Here is a 23398-nt window from a genome sequence, read left to right as displayed (position 1 = left end):
TGTACTGGCATTGCTGTGCCCTCAACTTCTGGTCTCCATGCTTCGAAGCATCTAATGATGGCCAGTAGCTCCTTGTCATAGATCTCGTAATTGCACTCAGCAGGTGTCATTTTCTTTGAGAAGAAGGCAATGGGGTGTAGTACTCCTTGGCCATCCTTCTGTGATAGAACTCCCGAGGATATATAGTCTGAGGCGTCTGCTTCCACATACGCTGTTTTGTTCCGGTCGAAGTGTTGTAGCACGGGTGCTTCTGTAACAGTCTTCTTAATCAACTCAAAGGCTGCCTGGCAGGCTTGATTCCATTCGAATATTTGACCTTTCTTTGTGAGATTTACCAGTGGCTTCATAATAGTAGAGTAGCTTCTTATAAACCGCCGTTAGAACACACAGAACCCAATGAAGGCTTGTGTAAGGACACAGTGCACCCAGCTCACAGTAATAGCATATGAGAGTGCGAGTTGGAGGCTAAACGGATGCTATCCTATAGGTCTACTACGAAGGATACAAAAAAGATGAAGGGGGAAGCCCGTGAGTCATTTCCCTCAAGTACCCGAAACCCCTCTGACTCGGTTAGCCCGCCCAAATGATCACACATGACCCGCAGCTACTCAGAGTCTGCTCCTTAGAGTGAGGGACGAGAAGGCATCCTTACACTACCCCCCTTCTAAGAGGGTGCTTTGTCCGCGAAGCACGCCATCAGGGTCGTTTCCGTAACCTCTCCATTTCTAAAATGTGTCAAGGTGTGCTTGTGTGCGGAGGTGGCTGTTCGTGAAGGGTACCGTGACACCACCTCATGGAATGCGACACTGGAGTTGGCTTTGTTTGATCTCACTTCCATCTTCGTGGTCCGAATGGGCACCGGGAAGTATCCGCTAAGCGTTTGAGTCGAACCTTCGGAAACGTGAAAGGGGGAGTGGTTGCGCTAGCCCGATTCAGAATTTATTGTTGTAAGCCAACATTTGAGTACTCCGCTTCGCCCACTTTCTCTTGTTTGTTTCCTTACAACAACAACGCCAGCGAACGCCGATCCGAGACTGGTAAGTGGCCCCCTCCATTCATATATCTGTATACTAATTGATTGTTTTAGAATATACAATTCCACACGAACGAGTAGGTGACGGGAACGCGCTCGGCGCGTGGGTGATAATGTGGGCTCGACTGACAGGATTATAGATCCCAACTTGAAGATGCCGGTCCCGCCTCCTGCCGGAGCCTTGTCGGTCGCTTTCCGCGTCCTCTGTTTGCGTTGCCTTTAGGCCAAAGCTCGGGGAGTCCAGGCGCATGCCTGCGTCTGGTCTCCCTCATCGTCGAAGTGCGAGTACTGCACTGGCCAGCACTCTCCCTGTGTCTCGGTGCGTTTCCTTGTGGTGTTCGGTTGGTTGGTTGTGGCTGACCATCGGGTGGATAGCTGCCCTGGTTCCTGGATGAGGAGTACCGTGCCCTCGTCGCCGCCGAAGCGGCCCTCCCTGTCGTCGCTGCCAACGTCGTCGCTGCTGCCGCGGAGGCTAATCGGGTGGCCCTTGTGGCTGCCCAGAGCATTCTGAAGTTCCGCTCTGCGGCAGAGCGAGACTCCTACGAGGAGGCCCGCGCCACGCACGCCGCCATCGAGGCGGGGTTCGCCGTGAGTATGCCCCTTCTCTCGTGCTGTTTCAGTGCTGACTCGGTGTAGCAAATCCGGTCATCTCTGCGTCGTCTTCGGACGGAGCAGGGGGGCGTGCCGGCTCTCCTGGAGGAAGTGGTGGCAGCCGTGGGCAAGCTGCCTGCAGTTGCTGCCACTGCCGCGACGGTTCCGGTCCGTGGTGGTCGCAGGAAGGAGGGGGAGGGGGAGGGGGAGGGCACCTTTGGTGCGGAGTATGGGGAGTGAAGGGGGGATGGGGGGGGGCTGTGTCAGAGGGAGCTCAGACCCGACTCTTCGCGTGGGGTCGCTTCGACCCTTCGTCTCTCATGGTGGTAGCCGCTTGTTGCGACACAAACAAGATGGGTGCCCCAGCTGGGCTAGTCGAAGGTCGAATGAAACCACTTAGAAGGTTCTAATTAATATATTCTCGAAGTACTCGAAGTTCAGGTTCTGAAAGACCATAGATTGGTCCAAATGGTGGCGTGGTGTTTTCTGCTAAAGGTATTTCATGGTCATAGGGTTTATGAGCTGGCAGCTTCTTAGCCTTTTGCTCATCAAATAGGTCGAAGTACTGAAGGTATACTTTGGGAATATCTATATTCATGTCTTTACTCGAAGTTGAAGGTGAACCAGTATTTGCTCCCTCAGCTGAGGCTAGAGCACTGTGTTCCGAAGGTGACAGCATAGTGTCCGAAGGTGACAGCATAGTGTCCAAAGTTGACAGCATAGTGTCCGAAGTTGACATCACTGTGTCCGAAGTCAAAGTTTGAGTACAATCTTTATACAAACTACCGTTTATGGTGTTCTGAGATTCTCGAAGTGGCATGTCAATGCCCGAAGGTTCTCGAAGTGGCATAGCCATGCCCAAAGGTTCTCGAAGTGGCATGTCAATGCCCAAAGGTTCTCGAAGTGGCATGGCAATGTTGATAGCCCTAGAACTCGAAGGTGAAATCGAAATTGATTTTGCGAAGCAGTTTTCCTTGCAGTATTCTGAATCTAATTTTAAGTCGAAGTTCTCCCAGTCTATGACTGGGGCATGTTTCTGAAGCCATGGCATCCCTAATATAATGGGGTATGTCATGGGAATTATGTCGAAGGCAAGTTTTTCTGAATGGGTTGCAGAGTTGTGAAGTGTTGAAGCTCGAATCTGAGTGTCTAAAGTCGAAGTGGTGTGGCTAACGAAGCCCGAAGAGATGGGTGTTCCATCTATTAAAAATAGTTGTTGAGGTACTGCTTTCCGAAGCAGTCGGATGTTCTTTAAGGAAGCAAAGTCCTTACTCATAAAGTTACCAGTAGCTCCAGAGTCAATCATAGCTATGGTCCGAAGGGTGAAAGTCGAAGAGATACGAAGTCCAAGGGATATAACAAAATGTTTAGATTGGTTGCCACTAATCGCTGTTTTCGAAGCAGACAAGGAGAGGCCAAGTGAGGTTCCAGAGGCTTGTGCCACTCCTTCGGCTTTATAAAATCGAATGGAGAGACCGGGTAAAGCCAGACTTAGAGACTGCTCTTTGTGTAGTCCTAGCTCGCCTTGCGTATACAGGACGTTGGTCAACCTGCGCTGATCTTTTTGGGCGGTCGCCAGCATGGCTATCTACAGTTTTCAATGACGTAATGAGCCACTTAGTACACGAGTTTGAGGCTGTACTCGAGTGGCACCCATACCTTACATACAAGAAGCTGTTACAATTCGAAGAAGTGATTGAAGACAGTGGTGGGTGTGGTCAAATATGGGGGTTTGTCGACGGAACCTTCCAAGGCTTTTGTCGACCAGCAGGAGACTCCGAAGTCCAGCGGCAGTGGTATTCTGGATATCAAAAGAAGCACGGAATGCACTTCCAAGCAATTGTAACCCCAGACGGGCTTGTATCGTCCTTAATTGGACCATATAACGGACCCGCAAACGACTGGTGAATATGGCAGGATTCTGGCTGCGTACAGCGGATCCGGCGTACTATAGGAGGAAGAAAGGATTTATATCTTTATGGGGACCCTGCCTACCGTTGTACAGAGGGTATTCTAGCCCCATATACTTGCCCTCGTGGTCATCGATATCTTCCGCAAAAGCAGAAGCAGTTTAATAAGGCGCTATCGTCTGTAAGAATTGCAGTAGAATGCTTTTGGGTTAACACAACAGTTATGGACATATACAGCATTTGACAAGGGGTTACAGTCACAATCGCAGCCTGTAGCTGCTCACTTTAAAGCTGCAATACTGCTGTCAAACTGTTATACCTGTATTCGTGGCAATTTGATCGGGACAAGGTTTCTAGTACCACCACCAACAGTAGAGGAGTATCTTTGTTATAATAGCTAGCTACGATATATACTAATTACTTGACTCTATCCAACCCTCTACTTCATTGATCCCATTGTGCTGTGAGCTCTCAACTGGGATGCTTCACCGGATAGGCCCATGAAGCGCTTGCTCAAGTAACGATATCATCGTTGACTGGCCTTTTTTGATTTCTTCCTGGCCTTCCTGAAGCTCCCGGATCTGGTAATCAATTTGCTGAAATTGCAACTCAATACTACTCGTATTAAGTCCTCCGTTCTCACTTTCCTGCTGTCTATCCTGCCGGTCTATATTACCTTGAGTATATCAGGCTTTTAAAAGCTCAACTAATGACTAAATACTAGTCGACGTCCGGTCTTCACCCTGTATATTCAAATGCTCGTCTAGGATCATTTGATTATAGGAAGGGGAAGATATTCGCAGGCGCTTCTTGCGGCTTCTTCCTTGACTGACTGACTGGCCACGAGCGGAAGAAGTGCTTTGATAAACTGGCGTTGAGGTTTCAAAAGGAGGCGAGTTGATAGAGCTGATGTCCTCACAGTTATCACTTTGTAGCTCTTCGTCGTTGTCTACATCAAAGCCTGAGAGCTCCCGCGCTCTTTGGCCAATAGACTTATCACGACTTTTTGGAGGATTCCTCTGGTATTTCCTCTTTGCCGCAAGGGCTACAGAGAGTGAGTCCAGGATATCCTGCGCCCGCTGTGACAGAGTGAGAACAGTATTTGCTGCCTCACTTCGCTCCTTATTAAGTCGCTCCTCCTCACCAACAACATCAATCCAGTTATCAATCTGGACAGTCAATTCGCTCTCGCTGTCTGTCTGACCAGTCCCAAGACTGTCAAGGTATGCCCTCCTCCTTTCAGTTTCCCGGCGTAATACTCGGTGAAGGCTCTTATGCTGCTTGCCGGTTTCCTTCACAAAGTCCTCTCGAAGATGGGACCAAAACCCAGTCTTGCTACCTGGTCGATACGCTTCGGCATTTCGATTTGCAAGCCGGAATAGGACCAGCACTTCAGCCTTCGTCAAAGGGGCCATCTTAGTCGGAGAGCCTTGAGGATCACAGCTTTCTATACGCTGCTGGGTTGAGAGCTGCGATACTTCTGGTGTTTCAGCTTCGATTTGCCCCTCAATCGTAGGCAGGATAGGCAGAGCAGGGCTTGCTCTGCCATCTTCTTCGAAGGTAGAGTATTGGCGATGTCTTTGGGGTAAGGATTGGGGCTCATAAGCCAGGAATTCGAGCAGCTTCGAGGCCATTATCACTTATATAGAGCGACGTATGTAGATACTGCTATACTACTGTATTCGCCTTACAATTACATGACGTCTAATCCAAGGTGATTACTAAGTTATATTCTAACTACAATAGGAATCTGGCTGGCTGTTAGCCTTGAACAGATAACTGTCTGACGCTGACAGTCTTACTTCCTATTTAGGAAATAGTGCGGTTCACGGCGAGCAGGGTTTGTACAGGGTTTATACAGGGTTCCTGGTCAAATTTTCTACACTAACTACATACAGGACTGTCGGATGAGGTGTCTAACACCTGGTAGATCAATAGTACGAGTAGAGTATGTACATGCATTTTCTCCAAGTACTTACACGCCCTACTTATTACGCACAGACCCTGTGGAAACTTTTGGGCCGCACGAGTATCACCTCGACCAGCACCTCAGCAACTCCGAAAACTTTTGGGCACGGTACGACACCTGGCCATTAGGGAATTAAATCCCCTTTCCGGCAAGGGGGGAAGCAATGGGCACCTCTTCAACAAGTTTATTTTCTCTCATGAACGCACCCCATTCTTTCAACAGCCATTTATTCAGATACCTCCGCAATCTGAGTATTTATCACAAATGTTATTAGCTGGTAACATGAAATATACGTTTCGCACATACCACACCTAGGTATGCTAGAGATGAGGGTCGTACCTTTCTCTCTACGATGCATCAACAGGACTGGCCGCTGTATTGTTATAATACAGGCCCGACCCACCCGCACCATCCCTCAGCACTGTGATTGATTCTGTATTCTAGGTGTTCTGCTGTATCTGGAGTCACTCTACGAGTACTATATCCACATTCCCCCCTTACTTTGTTCCGACCACCTACCTTCTGTCCTCGCCACAGACTCTATTTCGCCCTCTCCATCGCCAAGGAGTTTTTTGATATTCTGAGTTGGTCTCCTGCATCTGTAGCTACTCTTCCGAATACCACTACATCCTGGGGCCATTCACTTGTGCCACTACGGACCTTTCTGACGACCTCTGATTTTCCTTTACGAGTGTACTTCTGTATCTGGAGTCACTATTCCCGGGAATTAACCCACATTCGTTCTGTGTTGGTTTCAAGCTAGAGATTTGGTTTCGAAGTGTTCTTAGTTGACGACGAACTTGCGTTTGATGTATCTCATGGGTTCTTGTCAGGCGTCATTTACTGCTTATTTCAGCTTTCTCAGTTGTTAAAGATACGTTTGGTATATCTCTTAAGCTCTTGTCATCAATTTTCTACTGCTTGTAGCTCTAGTTATTGAAATTTATACCTAGCATACCCTACTATTTTTTATCATACTTGCAATCGTGATGGCTTTGTAATTCCGCGATGTCTATGGGGTTGCGTGTCTCAATATATGTGTTCCGGCCCAACCGTGAGTTGAGCCAGAACATATGTAGAAGGAAACACGCCAATTCCGCGATGTCTATGGGATTCAATATATGTAGAAGGAAACACGTCAACGCCTCAAACTGCACGCCATTTCATTCATTTTCTACACATCGGACCTCAACACAGACGATAGCTTCAATCTCATACATAATCTTACAATCTAGACCTAACTACCAGCAACACGCGACTCATTTAATGCGGTGCTATATACAAAATCTATACCGCCATGCCCTTTTATCATGCGCCGCCAGGGATACAGTGGTGATGTGATGATATGTTGTACATCAAAATACAAGTGTCGTCCAGGAACGACATGCTCGAGCTAAACGGCAGCGCCCGCCGCTCTCAATACAAAGAAATTCCACCAGGGCGGAACGTCGAATCTACTTACGCTTCTCCGCAAGCGCCTTCTCGTGATTGGTGATGAGCTCCTTCCTACAAAAATAATCAGCACACATCCATATCAAAATACCTCAACGGAGGGCAACTTACTGGATCTGCATCGGTGCAGGCGCATAATGCGAGAACTCCATTCCAAACTCTCCCTTACCCTGCGTCGCCGCACGTAGCTGGCTGGAAAAGCCAAACATAGCATGCAAACTGCAGTCAGCCGTGAGCGTGAAGTCCTCCGGTCCAATCTCGGTATCGAGGATAACACCATTGCGCTTATTCAGCAGCCCGACAATGTTACCCTGGAACTCGTTCGGCGCCGTGATGGTGGTCTTCATGAGAGGCTCGAGCACGACGGGGCCGGCCTGGAGGAAGGCCTTGCGGAAGGCCTGCTGTGTTGCGACCTTGAACGCCATTTCACTGGAGTCAGTCATGTGCGTGGCACCGTCGTTGATGACCATGCTGGCACCCAAGACCCTATGCTGGAGCATAGGTCCCTTGTCGCACGCGGCCTGGAAGCCCTTGTCGCAAGCGAACAGGAACTTCTCGTCAATGGAACCACCGGTGACCTGCTGCTCGAACTTGTTCGAGGTCAGGCTGCCGGTTGGCTCGACGTAGCCAACGACACGGGCGTAATCTCCGGCACCACCAGTCTGCTTCTTCAGGGTGTGGTCGAACTCAACGTGCTTGGTGATGGTCTCGCGGTAAGCGACGCGGGGCTGACCTGTCACGCAGTCGACGCGATACTCGCGGCGCATGCGCTCGACGTAGACCTCGAGATGCAGCTCGCCCATACCGGAGATGATGTTCTCATGGGACTCGCTGTCGACGTGGACACGGAAGGTGGGGTCCTCACGCTGGAAGCGGTTCATGGCCTTGGAGAAGTTGTTGGTATCCGTCTTGTTCTTGGGGGTGATGGAGAGCGAGATGACGGGCTCGGGCACGAACATAGACGACATGGTGTATGGGAGGGTTCCGTCGGTGAAGGTGTCGCCGGAAGCGCAGTCGACGCCAAACACGGCGCAGATCTCGCCCGCGCCGACTTCGGGAACTTCCTCCATCTCATTGGAGTGCATACGCACGATACGTGGGATCTTGACCTTCTTGTCGTTGCGCGCGTTGAAGACGTTCATCGACTTCTTGAGAGTGCCCTGGTAGACACGGATATACGTGAGCTGACCAAAGTTGGACTCTTCAAGCTTGAACGCCAACCCGACGAAGGGTAGGGTATTGTATGGAACAAGCGCGACTGGAGCCTCGGCCTTGCGCTGGTCGAGAGCCAGGTTGGGGACCTCAGATGGGTCTGGAAGGTAGTCACAGACAGCATCGAGAACTGGCTGCAAGCCCTTGTTTGCGAGCGCACTACCCATCATGACAGGAGTGAACTTGAGCCCAATAGTAGTCCTACGGATAGCCGCCTTGAGCTGAGCAGTCGTAGGTACCTTCTCATCCAAGAAGAGCTCCGCAATCTCATCATCCACATCCGCCACAGCCTCAATGAGCATCCTCTTGCGCTCCTCTGCAATCGGTAGCACATCCGGTGGAATCTCATCCGTCTCCCTAATAGTAGTCCCCTGCTCGCCCTCAAAGTAGATAGCCTTCATGCGTAGCAGATCGACAACGCCCTTGAAGTTGTCCTCTCCGCCAATCGGCACTTGAATCGCCGCCGCGTTCAGCTTCAGCTTGTGGTTGATCTGGTCCACAGCCTTGAACGGATTCGCTCCCATTCTGTCCATCTTGTTCACAAACGAGATACGCGGCACATTGTACCGCTTCATCTGCCTATCCACCGTGATTGTCTGACTCTGCACGCCACTGACCGCGCACAGCACCATCACGGCGCCATCGAGCACGCGCAGCGCTCTCTCCACCTCAATCGTGAAATCGATATGGCCGGGTGTATCAATCAAGTTGAAATGGAACATCTCCTCCACCCCATCGATATTCTTCTTCTTCCAGTCACAGAACGTCGCCGCGGACTGGATGGTAATTCCCTTCTCGCGCTCGAGGTCCATGCTGTCCATCTTCGCGCCGACGGCATCCTTGCCGCGAACCTCGTGGATGGCATTGATGCGACCGGTGTAGAAGAGCACGCGCTCCGTGCATGTCGTCTTCCCGGAGTCGATGTGCGCTGCGATACCGATGTTACGGAGTTTCGAGAGTCGTCCCTTCTCCGAGGGCGACATGTCGACTTGGATCTGTTCGAGGCTGGGGCCCAACACAACTGGCTTGGGCTTGGCTCTGTAGTAAAACTCGCCGTCAGTGCAACTCATTCAATCGTGAGGTCTCTCAAAGGAAATGCGACGCCCCCCTTCCCTGAACATCCCCTGAAGTTCCCCCAACACCGCATGTGAGAAATAACCCCCAAAAACACTTACGCTGCCTCATCATTCCTCACCCCCCTCGACACAGAAAACGCCCTCCTCTGCATCCCCACCGCGCCAACCCTCAATCCACCCACTCGCGCCGTCGCGCTCTCCCTCGCAAACAGACACCGGAACCTGCCCGCCGTCGGCGCGCTCTGTGCCATCCTCTGGCGCGCCGCTGCACCAGCCGCCGCCGCTGTCCCTCCTGCTCGTGCTGCCCTCATCGCGTCGAATATATGTGGCGGGAAAGGGGGGATTGGAAAGGGGGAAGGAGCGATACGAGTCTCGTCAACGATGGCCGCCGCGCCGTGAACTTTTTTTGATGAAGAGGCGGGAGATGCCGTTAGCGCCAGGGGCATGCGGCCGCGTCACGTGAGCATATTGGCTATTTTTCGCCGAATTGTTTTCAGCAGCTATTGGGATTTAAATATGGACAGCTATACTCTTGTTATTGGGATTAGCCATGGGCTTGTCATGAGATTTGGAAATTCTGGAAGTAAGGTATGATGAATTTTATGTATATCCTAAACGCACACTGTTTACACCCTGAAACTCCCCCACTGAACCCCATCTCTGTTCAGCGCCAATTCATCATATATGGCAAGTCCATCATATATGGACGGAAGTACCATAATGCTTTCCATACCCAACAATCCCATATCCCAAAAATGCCTCCCCGTCATTGTACTCCGTATAGTTAAGTAGTTATCCACATCCCAATCCACAGCGGGTCATTTCCTCACGCCAAGGTGATCATGCCCCCACCAACCATCATGATGCCCATCCACACGCCCAGGAATGGAAGCACGCCCCACCACCACGGCTCCAGCCGTCCACCAGCATTTTTATCAGCAGCACTTTCATTTTTAGCAAACCCACTCGCAGCAGTGAGTCCTCCCGTAGGCGACGCATTACCCTGGACGATGCCACCGCTCACCGCGGTCTGCGTCGCCTCTCCTCCTCTCGGAATCCCCGTCTTCGTCTGCGACACACCGATCTGGTCCTGCCCAGATGCCGTGGGAGCCTGCGGGATCGCTGCGCCCATGCTGGCAAACTCGACGATATTGCTGCCGGTGGCATTGAAGTCCGTCTGCGCAAGGCCGACTTGGTTGTTCGCTAAGTCGTACACGACGTAAGCGGAGCGCAGGAAGGTATCTCCAAAAAGGATTGGCTGGTCGCCGGCGGCCTGGATGCCGAGCTGACAGGCATCGGCGCCGTTCTGGAATTTCGGGTTGCCGCCGCTGGTGAGGGTGAGGGGGAGGACCAGCTCGGAGACAGGGACGTTGATGACGGGACCGCTGGCGCCGCCGAATCCAAATTTGAGGGATCCGGAGTTGGAGGCGAGGGCGCAGGGGACGACGACAGCTTCGATGTCTTTGTCGTCGATGGCACCGAGCTCTTGGAAGACGAGGGCGGCGATGTCGTCGGGGAGGAGGGTGAGAGTTGTCCCGCTGTCGAGGATGGCGGGCTGGGCGTAGTTGCTGGCGGTAAGCAGATCAGTGCCGCTCGAGGAGGTTGCGTGTAGCGAGGTGAAGGCGACAGTGAAAGAGGTGACGTTTCCGGATTTAGAACTAGGATAGACCTTAATGGACTGCAACTGGCCCGTGTATTTTGCGGTGTCGATTCCACCGAAGAGTATCGAGCCGGCAGAGGACTTGATGTCGTCGAGCCAGAGACTGTATGCTGGGGAGTTAATGAGGCCTGCGTCCACCATGGCCAGCGGAAGGTTGGCATATGACGTGCCAGTGCCGGTGAAGACATTGGCGACAGAATTCGCATAAGCTATTCCCCTGCTACTGTTAGCTACTTCTGGTTTGAGCGCCGTAGATGTACAGAACTTACAAGATCCCGATTGAAATTGTGGTGTCCTCTCCAAGGCCCAGCTCAAAGTTTTTAATTGTCTTCCCCCCAATGCCGAATGAGTCGGTGAAGTAGCTTCCCATAGACCCAGTCCCGTCGACATACGAAATATTAAACTCGTCTTGTCCAACAACCTTAAATGTTGACGACGCGGTCGAATCAACTGTTTGCCACAACCATTAGCGACTGCCGCAAATAACGCTTATTTCTGCATTAGGGTCAACTTACATGATCCTCCCTCGCATCCTTGCCTCGACCTACACAGCCGTGCGGTCGAACTGGGCAGCCAGACATCGCTGCTCCCTGTGTCTATTTGTAATGACAGATCTTGCGCAGGCGTCCCAGCGGTGACATTCGCATAGTACAGGCCAAACTGCTGTGAATTCCCTAATGACTCGGTAACAGTGCCGCGCCTCCGGAGTTGTGCGGTCTGGAGCTGATCTGCTTGGACTTGGGGACTCTTCACGATGGGTACATGGACTGCTGCCGTTGCGCTCGAGAAGAGGTATCCGGTGGCCGCGAGGCCAGAAAGAAAGGCTGTCTTCATTGTCAATTCCCACACAGAGTTCAGTCTGTGGTATTGTAATAATATAATGGACAGGATGTGTAGATCGGGGGTTGCCAAGTCAAGACCGCCGGCTTGCTGGGGATGTTTGCCGCAATAAAAGCAATGACGACACAGCAAGGTTCAGATGATTGCCAAGCAGTTAATGAGTGCGCACCCGTAGAGTGATTGGGAGGAAACAAATTTGCCAGGATCTCAAGACGGGAGGAGTAATAAACAGTAATATAAAAAAATAATGAGGCGTAAAAGATCAAGGAGTGCGCAGCAACGCCTTATGTCGGCGTTTCTGCGCACTCGGTTTCACGGAGCTGCGCTTACGTAGACCCTTGTCGCGAATCACAGGGGCCTGTTTGAAGGGTCCCCAGGCCCAAAACCAAAGTGAACGGTTCGATCCCGACCTGGTTTGGACTCATCCGCCTCTCCGAAGACTACAAATCCAGTTTGATGCGATCCAGCTGTCAGCAGTGATGACGCAAGCTTCGTCGTCAGTCCCTCAAACTGCTTCTGGCATGGCGCCGGCGACTATTTATTGTGTCAAAAAGTCCACTACAGTTAGGCTGCGCACTACTCGCTCAATACTCGGCTCACTCGCTCAGTGGGTTACTCAGCTGGGTGAGTAGCTGAACCTTTTACTCGACTCGGTGAGTGAGGTCAATACTCAGTTACTCTGTAAAAACCCGGTGAGTACTCGGCTATCACGTGTAAGATTTATGCATCATGTGAACAGTCCCTCATACGATTAATACTGTTTTATGGTTAAGTTAAAGTATTACATCTATTAGCATCACTCTCGCCATCTCTAGTAAGCTGTGAGAACGAATCATGTATATTCCTCTATCTAAGTACCATGATTATCAGAAGATTATTAGAACGCTATTATCTATTATATATGCTTAAGAACATCCCTCCACCTTGCTTGATGAGGCCGGCCAGACCTACTAATACCTAAAGTATTTATAGGGTCTTGATGAGGATCCTCGACTGAGCGGAACGAGCTATGAGTCAAGATAACTGTGTATAGAACTTGTTCATAAAATGTCTCTTGTGTGAGAATATGATCTTATTATAGGTATTAACCTACATAATTCTGGTAATAATCTGGTAATCCTTACTTGTTGAGGTTGCATTTGATTGATTCGCATTTGATAGAGACTATCCTTCCCATCTGTGACTTCTTTTTGCAAATGTCTGATGCAAGATGTGTTGCCATAGACTTTGGGCCAGCAGACTTGATTGCAGGATGCGTAAGGGCCTTCGAACAATAAGTACAAATAACACATGGTTCTCCAGAAAGCCAGTCTGCTCCTTGGTGATAACTTCTCCAGTATTGAGAACTCCAGTTGGTTGAATCCCATGCAATCTTCATAAGGAGTTTTGTAGTATGATCTGAGTGTTGTTCATACCATCGTGATAGCTTCCACCACTCAATGAATATATCGTGTGTATCCTTAGTCCATTTGACGAATTGGTTTAACTTGCCAATATATTCAAGGCCTGCAGGGACTTTGTAAGGATGCCTGTCCCTCAGTGATGGAAAGGATCTGAGTCGGGCAGGTTACGGTCACATGATAAGAGTTAAGGCAGGTTAGCTGAGTCGGACCCGTTTCGGGTACTTAAGGAGATTGACCCAACGGGGGTTCCTCTCTTCATCTTTTTTGTATCCTTCATAGTAGACCTATAGGATAGCATCCGTTTAGCCTCTGACTCGCACTCTCATATGCTATTACTGTGAGCTGGGTGCCCTGTGTCCTTACAGACTTGATTTAATGAGGATAGTCGTTGAGAAGACGGAAAAGAGTCTGAGAATACTGTCAGAATCAAACAACTCTGAGTATTGAGATGGCATTTGGCAAATTGCTCGATTATCAGAAGGTTACCAGAAGTCTGGCTACGATGAAGTACTTAAATACCTGGTTTTCCAACGCGAAAGGTACTCCAGCGCTATAACTTTAGCAACTCAAGTTCTCCTCTACTCTAGCTCCAGGAACAACATATCCTGTGCAGCTGATACCTTAGCCCACTTTTCCTTATCAAACTTCTTAGAGTAGACAAGTAAGAACGCCTCTTTGAAGCTAGAACTATGAGTGGATATTTGCAACCATCCATTGTCGACAAGATTGTAAGACTTTGGGTACCACTGCACAGGTCCTGGTAATTAGGCCCACTTTCCAAACTGCCTGCTCGTACAAACAGAAATATTTATGTGGTGGGATAACCTCGTGAAAAGTGCTATAATAAACAATTAGTATTGCCAGAAGATTGCTAGGATGATCAGAGACGTACCCTTCCTCTACATCAATCCACGGCATATACTCAAAGAGACGCTCAGGCTTCTTTCTCAGCTTTCCAGCCTTTCTCGTATATGAGTGGATACAGCTATCCCAGAAATGTTGCCACTTGCGGAAATTGGACTCTTCATGGGCCTATCAACTATTAGTATCACCAGAAGATTACCAGATTATGAGGTAGCATACATCAATGTGCGCTTGAGTTAAGAGAGCCTGGGTGCTAGTGATCTCTTCATCGGAAAGCTCATCTGGTAGAACAGCCTCGTCATTTAAAATATCTCGCGCTGTAACATAAGCTCCAACTCCAAATCGTCTTCAACCTCAGTATCCTCCCATTCGCTGTTATGATTGTCATCGATTGGAATACTTGAGATACCCTCAAATGCAGCAAGCTCAGACAGAAGTTGTTTGGGCGGAGTAGATGGTGGGGCTTGTGGAGAAGAAGAGGCGCTAATATTCTTGACTTTCTGATTCGCAATGCAAGATAGGGTACCCTTCTCAGTCCTGTTTATAGTTAGATTGAGGCTACCAGAGATTACCAGAAGGAACTTACCGAACACAAATACGCTCAACCTTCAATTCATTCTGTAGACGTGTCTTGTCTTCAGTAGAGGCAGCGATATACTTTGTGTAATGACACAGGGCACCCAGCTCACAGTAATAGCATATGAGAGTGCGAGTTGGAGGCTAAAAGGATGCTATCCTATAGGTCTACTACGAAGGATACAAAAAAGATGAAGGGGGAACCCCGTTAAGTTTGTTTCCTTAAGTACCCGAAACGGGCCCGACTCGGTTATCCCAACCCTAGCCCTGAACCTTCCACCGCAACAGGTCCGCATCGACCCTGAACCCTACACCCTTACTGTCCCCCACTATAGTGTAACTCGCTATGTCCTCCTCTACTGGTCCGAAACCACACCTAGTCGGATTTCATGCTTGTGGTGACCGTAACAGCTCTGAGGCGGGTTCTTCGAGTATCTAGGTAAGGAGGCATCCTTACACTTTGCAGACTTATATAACTTCTTTAAGTAGTAGCTCAGATCAGCATGGTCAGCCTTGAGTGCTAAGTGAACAGCCTTCTCATCTTCAGTAAGGTTGGAGACGCAGTTGCGAGCTTTGATAGTATTCACATTAGTGGAGAGTTCTTCATGTGCCTTGAGTTTCGCCATACTAACTAAACACGTGATTAGCAGAGATCTCCAGAAGTTCTGGCTATAGAATCAAGATAATAAACTTAGTTGAAGTCCTAGTGAAGAGGTAAAGGCTCAAAAGGGAAGAAGAATGTGTAGATCGGAGAGTAACCAAGGAAGGTGGTTCTAAGGTCGTGGTTATTTTAAAGTTGCAAACAAAAATATTTGTGAAGGAATATTCACCTACAAAGAATTACTGTTCCAAAAACAACACCACAATGCGCACCTTCATATAAAACACATACCTTTCAACCTCTACCTCTTTACTATACTCTTCTTCTGCAATATTCTTTCTACAAACTCACTGTAAGTACACATATCTTTTGATCTACTTCTTTATCTTGTGTTTACTTTACTAACTCACCTTGATATTAGCAAATGACTCGTACCAAGCAAACTGCTAGGAGATCAACTGGCGGCATAGCACCAAGGATGCCACTTGGATTACGGGCTGGCTCTGGGCTTGGCGGAAAGGGACAGGAAAAGGCTGTGGGCACAGCAAGAAAAGCTCCAGTTTGCTCATCTCAAGCTAGCAACAATCATGCTCAGAAGGCCACGCGCTGCACAAAGTCTAGTAAGAGGATTACCAGAGGATTACCAGAGGATTACCAGAACTCTCTAATAAACATATAGGCACCAAGGCTCTCCGCGATATCAGAAGACAGCAACTTGATACTAGCTCCCATTCCAGCGTCTTGTTAGGGAAATCACAGTAGACTTCAAGTCCAATCTTCGCTTCCAGCAATCTGCTATCCTAGCTCTTTAGGAAGCTGCTGAATGCTTCCTCATTCGAGAATTTGAGAGTATGATGTTTAAACATAGTGACAGGGACATACTAACAGTTATAGTGACAAACCTCCTCGCTATTCATGCGAAGAGAGTGACAATTCAGGCAAAGGGTATGATATTGGTTCGGCGTTTGCAGGATATGATGTTTAAGCTGTGGGCTTAATCGATGGAAATGTCTCTCACCCAGGAATGAAGGTCAGATGAGTTCTGGTAACCATCTGGTAACCTGGTACCTAAAGGCCAAAGGTTATAGTGTGGAATAGGACATCAACAATATGGGAATGGAGTTGGAGTTATGGCGTCTTGATCAATGAAGTCGCACCCCGTTTTTAACATAAGTAATGGCTAATCAAACACGTGATATAACTGAGTTGCCAAGACCCATACTAGGTACTCAGCAAGTGAGTAATCCTCATTCAACAATACTCGGGACATGAGCGAGTAACTCAGCTGGGTGAGTAAAAATTCTACTACTCGACTCGTGAGTACCCAGTGCGCAGCCTAACTACAGTACAGCCTCGTTAAGACGATTGATTCCGTGCAGCCAAAATATATCACAACGATGAGGGTATCGTATATATGAAGCTTATGTAATCCAACTATCTAATGTGCCTTGTGAATACCCGTTCCGCTTTAATTCCTCCAGTTGACCCTCAAAACGCTCAAATAACCTCAAATAAGAGGTCTGCATATCTTCTCTGCTTTCTGTGAACCCAATCAGAACTTGTAGAGCGTTGCTGGCAGCCTGCAGTGAGTATGTAGGCTGCTCAGCTTGGACTTCGTCTTCATCATCATCTTGGGCCTCATGAGAGCCGAGCTCATCCTGTATCACCTCTTGAAGAAGTCTATCTTCAAGCTCCTCCTGCGTCTTAGTCCCTCCTCCCGTTATGTCTTCCTCCTCTTGCTCCTCAATCGGATTGAGGAAGCTGTTTATGCTCATGACATCGTGTATTTGGCCAGATTGTATAACTTGTTCATATAATTGTTGAAGGCCAGAAGGCTCAAGCTGTACTGGAAGGTTGATTGAATTGACAAGAAGAGTCGATGTAATGGTGGTGTTACGACGGAACAAGAAGGCTGGCCAACTACAGGACAGGAAGGAGGGAGGTCGCATGAGACCGGCCCTGGTACCTGGAGGGGCAGCGGGGAATAGTAGTTCCGAAAGTATCACGTGACGGACTCGCAGGATGATGAGAAGAGTCCTAAGAGTCCAGGACTCCGAGGACTCGAGTGAGTTCCCAGGAGTCCACTAGGCACGTGACGGACTCGCAGGATGATGAGAAGAATCCTAAGAGTCCAGGACTCCGAGGACTCGAGTGAGTTCCCAAGAGTCCACTAGGCACGACGCCACTATATAAGTAGATAGTATTTCCTTAGATAGGAGCTTCGTGCTCAACTCAATACAGTATTTGTTATATACTAGTAACGTGTTACTTGAAGCCTTTGTGTCTGATCCCCTGCCTCCTCTGATAAGTAAACCTTTACGCAAGAGAACCTCTGTGCCTTCTATCGTTTAGAAGTCAGCGTTACACTTTGAGCACCACTTCTACGAGGTACCGGCTTACACACAAAGCAACATGTCTGTCGTCAGTTCGAAGGGGAAAACCCCCACCACGCCAACTTCGTCTCAGAGGTCTAAGCCTGAGAATGAAGAGATGCCCGACGCACCCACCGTCAACGAACTCAAGGAAACTCTACGCGTCAAGTTGCCCGACACTTACTCCGGCAACCGAAAGGAACTTGAGGTGTTTTTGCTACAGGTCGAACTGTACCAGCACTTCAATGACGAGAAGTTTCCCACCCAGGAGAGCTATGCCCTGTGGACTGCGTCCTACCTTAGGGGGGAAGCCCTGCGATGGATCGAACCATTCCTCAAGGATTATTTCAAATATGAGAGTACCAATGGAAGCATGGCAACTACGCAGACTATGTTTGGCAGCTGGAAAGGATTCTGTAAGGAAATCCGACGCATGTTCGGAGACATCGATGAGATCAAGACCGCGGAAGACCATCTGTTTGCACTTAAGCAGACTGGCAGCGCCCTCACGTACTCCACAGAATTCCAGAGATACGGCAATCAGACAGGATGGGACGCCAGCGCACTCATCAGCCACTACCGACGTGGGCTGAAGAGCCATATACGTATGGAACTTGCCCATTTGGAACAACAACCAACGGACATGGTAGCGCTAATCGAACATACGGTCCGAATCGACAATCGACTATACGAATTCCAGAAGGAACGTCGGACCTATGACAAGCCCAAGAAAAGTTACCCCTACCGGGGAAACGAGGGCAGACGACGGGATCAACACCCGCGAGACAACCGTTGGTCGGACCCAATGGAACTCGATGCCACGTTCAAACCTGGACGACCCCGTGACCCTAAGAAAGACAGACAATTCAAGGAACGACTCTGTTTTAACTGCGACAAGCCAGGCCACATGGCCCGAGACTGCAGACAGCCAAAGAAAGGGAACGGCGGACGCAAAGTCGGCAAACAACTCAATGCCACCTGGACAGGACAGTTGAACACAACGTTTGTGAGCAAACAGGACTGGGGAATAAACGGCGAAAGCACCCCAGAAGACGAGAGCTCAGATGAAGGGTCGGAGGCGGAATCGTTCACCGTCTCGGAACAGGAGACCTTCGATGAACTCGCACCTACGGAACCAATGAGTCCACGGTGCAAGAGCATAGTAAGACGCATGGCAAAACACGCCCACGTGAAGATTAGGGCCGAACGAGACAAGCCCAGCGGCCAGAGGAGAATCCCCACGCTTAAGGGCATCTACGGGAACCTGTTACAGGGACTTCCGTTAGAGTGCAAGGTGGACGACTGCAAGGATGACCTCTGGAGATACTACGACCAACTAACAAATACCCGCAGGCTGCTTGGCACATCCCCAGACGTAGCTAAGTTGGAAGCCCAAGAAGCGGAAGAACTGGAGAAGGATGTCGAGCATATGGCTAAACTGAAGAATATGAAAAGCGTCGAACTTTACTACCAGGACCGCAGGAGAACCCTGCAGAAGTACGACGAGAAAGCTAGAGGTATGCTGCGACGGGAAAATGCGAGACCCACTCCACGCATCGAAAGGAGAGCCATGGAGCAACTAGACACGTTCTCCACGCCTCCGAGGGAAGATAGTGCATGGGTGAGAGGACAGCGGGAACTATCAACGACAGACGCAACAGAGACTGATCATCCCTGGCACGCGTATGTCTACTGGGAGTATTGCAGCGAAGATGACTGCAAGCTCCACTGGAAAAAGAAACACCAGAATCAGTTGTTTCCCCGATCCTCGCCCAGGATACACTTCAGAGACGCAGAGCAAGTTCACGCCCTCAGGCGAAGCCAGTCTGAAGGGGACTTGCCTATCAAAAGCGAACAGGTATATGAGAAATACCCACATCTGCTAGACGAAGCAGAAGAGCGAGGGAAACGATCTCCCCAAGGACCACCATTGGAAGCGGATGAATACTATCCTTCCTCGGATGAGTCAAAAAACTAGGAGTCCTCGACGGTAGGCCACCGGCGAGTGACACGAAGAGGCCTAGTACAGACCAGCTATGCGCCACGACGGGCAGCATGCAACTATATGTGGTCGCTAAGATACAACAGCGACACCTCCGAGCAATGATTGACTCAGGAGCGACGGGCAACTTTATGACAAAGAAAGTAGCAGACATGCAAGGTTTCAAGACGCAATTGAAAACCGAACCATACCCGTTAATGGTCGTAGATGGAGAGCCCATCTCGACTAATGAAGGAATGGTGACCCACGAAACGGTCCCATTGGAAATGGTCATGCTACACGGGCACAAGGAAACGATTCAGTTTGACATCGTGCACATGGACAACCATGCGTGCATCCTTGGTGTGCCATGGCTCAAGAAACACAACCCCCAGATCGACTGGTGGAATGAGAAAGTTGTGATGAGCCAGTGCGCGTGTGAACAACGGACGGACACACGACAACGGGAGAAACCCTCCCAGGGCCGGAAGGAGTTATGTGCAACCTCCGAGCTCGATGACCTAGCCCAGGCATCCTCACCGACGAGTATACCGGTGGAGTACAAGGAATACGAGCAATTATTCCAGGAAGGCCCTAAGAACGAGGCGCTTCCTAAGCACCAACCATGGGATCATGAGATACCTTTGGAGAAAGACAAGAGTCCACCGTTCGGACCAATATATCAGCTATCGGAAAAGGAGCTGAAGGTACTTAAGGAGTACATTGATGATAACCTAGCGAAAGGATTCATCAGACCATCCACATCACCAGCAGGAAGTCCGGTGCTTTTCGTACCAAAGAAAGACGGCTCCCTACGGTTATGTGTGGACTATCGAGCGTTGAACAACATCACAATCAAGGACAGGTATGCCCTGCCGTTAATCAACGAACTACACGATAGATTTCAAGGAGCAAAGATCTTCAGTAAGCTAGATCTGCGAGGAGCATACAACCTGATCCGAATCAAGGCTGGGGAAGAGTGGAAAACAGCATTCCGCACCCGCTATGGCCTATTCGAGTATCAAGTCATGCCCTTTGGGCTAACAAACGCACCCGCATCCATGCAATGACTGATGAATGATGCTTTGCACGAATACTTAGACATCTTTACCATTGTCTACTTAGACGATGTCCTGGTGTATTCAGCAACCAAGGAGGAGCATGTCAAGCATGTCAAACTCGTCCTGAAGAAACTAAAGGAGTACAGCTTACTCCTCAAACCAGAGAAGTGCGAGTTCCATAAAAACCAAGTCGAATTCTTGGGTTACATTATTGGAACGCACGGCATCAAGATGGACCAAGCAAAAGTAACGGCAGTGTTGGAATGGCCAACACCGACCACGGTCAAGGAAGTGCAAGCCTTCCTAGGCTTCGCCAACTTCTATCGAAGATTCATCTCAGGATATTCCAAGGTAGCTCAACCACTCACGGAGCTTACCAGAAAGGATCTCGAATTCAAATGGACGGACAAGGCAGAGGCTGCTTTCCAGGAACTTAAGACGAAGTTCACGGAAGCACCTATCCTTGCTACATTTGACCCTGCAAAGAAGATCATCCTCGAAACGGACTCTTCTGACTTCGCAATTGGAGCATGTCTGAATCAACCAGACGAGAACGGTAAGTTCAAACCAATCGCGTACTACTCTAGGAAACTGTCACCCGCGGAACTCAATTACGACATCCACGACAAGGAGCTACTGGCTATTGTCGTTGCCTTTGAGCAGTGGCGAGTATATCTTGAGGGACCCACCTACCCTGTGCAGGTATGGACGGATCACAAGAACCTCATATACTTCACCACGACCAAGGTTTTAAACCGCAGACAAGTCCGCTGGGCAAAAACCCTCGCAGCCTACAACTTCACGATAACCTATCGCAAGGGCTCCGAGAATGCAAGAGCAGATGCTCTCAGCAGACGGACCGACTACATCGGCCCAAAGGAAGAAAGACCTAGAGCAATTCTGAAGAAAACAGATGCAGGAATACAGTACAACGAGTTACTAGCGACGATCTCAGTCATCGAAGATACAGAACTCGAGGAAAGACTCAAGAAAGCTTACGCAACAGACGAATGTGCCAAGCGAGTCTTGTCCAAAGTCGAAGGCGACTTCGCCATCGACGAACAAGGATTGATTCGATACAAAGGGTTAGTGTATGTCCCAAGTCAAATGAGACGCCCGCTGGTGCAAGAACAACACTCGTTACCAGCACACGGTCATCAGGGAGTAACACGAACCTTCGAACGAATCACTCGACACTACTACTTCCCAGGTATGAGGAAGCAGGTAGAGACAGTGGTAAGAGAGTGCGACATTTGCAGCAAGTCAAAATCCAATAGGCATCTGCCATACGGACAACTCAAGTCGACACCAGTACCAAAAGGAGCATGGAAATCAATAGCTTTGGACTTCATCGTCAAGCTTCCACCCTCCAAGGACCCGTTAACAGGAATAGAATACGACTCTATCCTCGTCATCACGGAAAGACTCACGAAATATGGGAAGTTTATACCATATCTAGAAGCTAGCGACGCCGAGGCGCTCGCATATACCTTCATTCGAGTCATATTAGCCGATCATGGGATGCCAGAAGAAATCATCTCAGATAGAGACAAGCTCTTTACTTCGAAATTCTGGAAATCATTGATGGCGCTACTGGGAACAAATCATAAGCTGTCAACAGCTTTTCATCCCCAGACAGACGGCCAAACAGAAAGATTAAATCAGACCCTTGAACAGTACCTGCGAAGCTATGTCAATCATCAACAGGATAACTGGGTTCAGATCTTACCCATTGCACAGTTTGCATATAACAGCGCGATGACAGAAGCAACGAAAGTCTCACCGTTCTTTGCCAATTACGGCTACCAGCCAGAAGCATATAGGGAACCAAGACCGGATGAATCACGAGCTGAACAAGCCCTGATCGTGGTGGAACAACTGAAATCGTTCCACAAACAACTTGCGACGGACATCCAATTCTTAAATGAACGATCCGCCGCATACGCAAACAAGAAGCGCAGTATGGAACCTGCCTTCAAGGAGGGGGATAAAGTATACCTACTCCGGAAACATATCAAAACGAAACGACCAAGCACAAAGTTGGACTTCAAGAAATTGGGACCATTCAAAATATTGAACAAAGTCAGCTCAGTTAATTACAGACTGCAGCTACCCAGGAAGTCTAGACTACACCCGGTATTTCATGTCTCACTACTGGAACCAGCAAGAGGAAATACCCCAATTGCGACCGACACCGAACTCCAACCCGAGAATGAGATAATCGAATATGAGGTCGAAGCGATCCTAGACAGAAGGTTAGTAGGACGTCGAGAAGAGTTTTTGATAAAATGGGAAAATTACGAACCTACGGATAATTCGTGGGAACCAACAAGGAACATCAGCAAAGAACTGCTGGAGGAATATCGACGCCGCCATCCGCCAGCTATTGATCCCAAGATGCAGGGGAGTAGGCCAGTGGATCGGAGGAAGCGGGGTCCCGGTCACAGACGAGGAGGCAGCGCTAACTGCCTGTTCCTCGGCCTCAACAGCGTCACGGTTCTCAGCAGCCACACGTTCGGCCTCCTCTGCCGCATCAAGCTCGTCGAGGTTTTTCAAACCTCGCCGGAGCATATCTATACCACGGGTTCGGATGAGGCGTTTCTGCTTCCGCAGACGAAGTAACTTCGAAAGGGTTTCTTCCTCTTCGCGATCCAGGCGATCCTCCTCCCGTTCGAGCTTCACCCAGTCGGGATGCTCAGGACCCATACAGTCACATTTTTCTTTCAAGTTGTGACGAACGCACTCGGCGCACCGCCGTGAATCATTTGGAGACGACACGCAAGTAACGTTTCGCCTC

At 49.4% G+C, this 23398-nt stretch overlaps 4 protein-coding genes across 4 annotated transcripts; all 4 read right to left on the bottom strand.

Annotated features, from left to right (window-relative positions):
• Positions 1-6676: 6676 nt before the first annotated feature.
• Positions 6677-9736, bottom strand: MEF1 (Mitochondrial elongation factor). Its single transcript, XM_024469667.1, has 3 exons — positions 9343-9736; positions 7067-9205; positions 6677-7009 (listed from the first exon to the last, which is right to left on the bottom strand). The coding sequence occupies exons 1-3, from the start codon at positions 9687-9689 to the stop codon at positions 6958-6960; spliced, it is 2538 nt and encodes an 845-aa protein (XP_024324063.1). The 5' UTR covers positions 9690-9736; the 3' UTR covers positions 6677-6957.
• An 84-nt stretch (positions 9737-9820) lies between these two features.
• VC83_06060 (uncharacterized protein) lies at positions 9821-12182 on the bottom strand. The gene is made up of 3 exons (XM_024469666.1): positions 11419-12182; positions 11173-11353; positions 9821-11120 (listed from the first exon to the last, which is right to left on the bottom strand). Exons 1-3 carry the CDS (start codon positions 11735-11737, stop codon positions 10070-10072), a joined length of 1551 nt encoding a protein of 516 aa, XP_024324064.1. The 5' UTR covers positions 11738-12182; the 3' UTR covers positions 9821-10069.
• Positions 12183-13724: 1542 nt separating this feature from the next.
• On the bottom strand, positions 13725-15212 carry VC83_06059 (uncharacterized protein; the record flags this gene model as incomplete). Its single annotated transcript, XM_024469665.1, has 6 exons — positions 13725-13827; positions 14039-14178; positions 14230-14327; positions 14420-14547; positions 14597-14645; positions 15044-15212. The coding sequence occupies 6 exons, from the start codon at positions 15210-15212 to the stop codon at positions 13725-13727; spliced, it is 687 nt and encodes a 228-aa protein (XP_024324255.1).
• Positions 15213-16608: 1396 nt separating this feature from the next.
• On the bottom strand, positions 16609-16962 carry VC83_06058 (uncharacterized protein; the record flags this gene model as incomplete). Its single annotated transcript, XM_024469664.1, has 1 exon — positions 16609-16962. The coding sequence occupies one exon, from the start codon at positions 16960-16962 to the stop codon at positions 16609-16611; it is 354 nt and encodes a 117-aa protein (XP_024324254.1).
• Positions 16963-23398: the final 6436 nt, after the last annotated feature.

The sequence above is a fragment of the Pseudogymnoascus destructans genome (genome assembly GCF_001641265.1).
Source record: "Pseudogymnoascus destructans isolate 20631-21 unplaced genomic scaffold scaffold_10, whole genome shotgun sequence".
Lineage (NCBI taxonomy): Eukaryota > Fungi > Ascomycota > Leotiomycetes > Thelebolales > Thelebolaceae > Pseudogymnoascus > Pseudogymnoascus destructans.
This window is presented reverse-complemented; position numbering and strand designations above follow the sequence as displayed.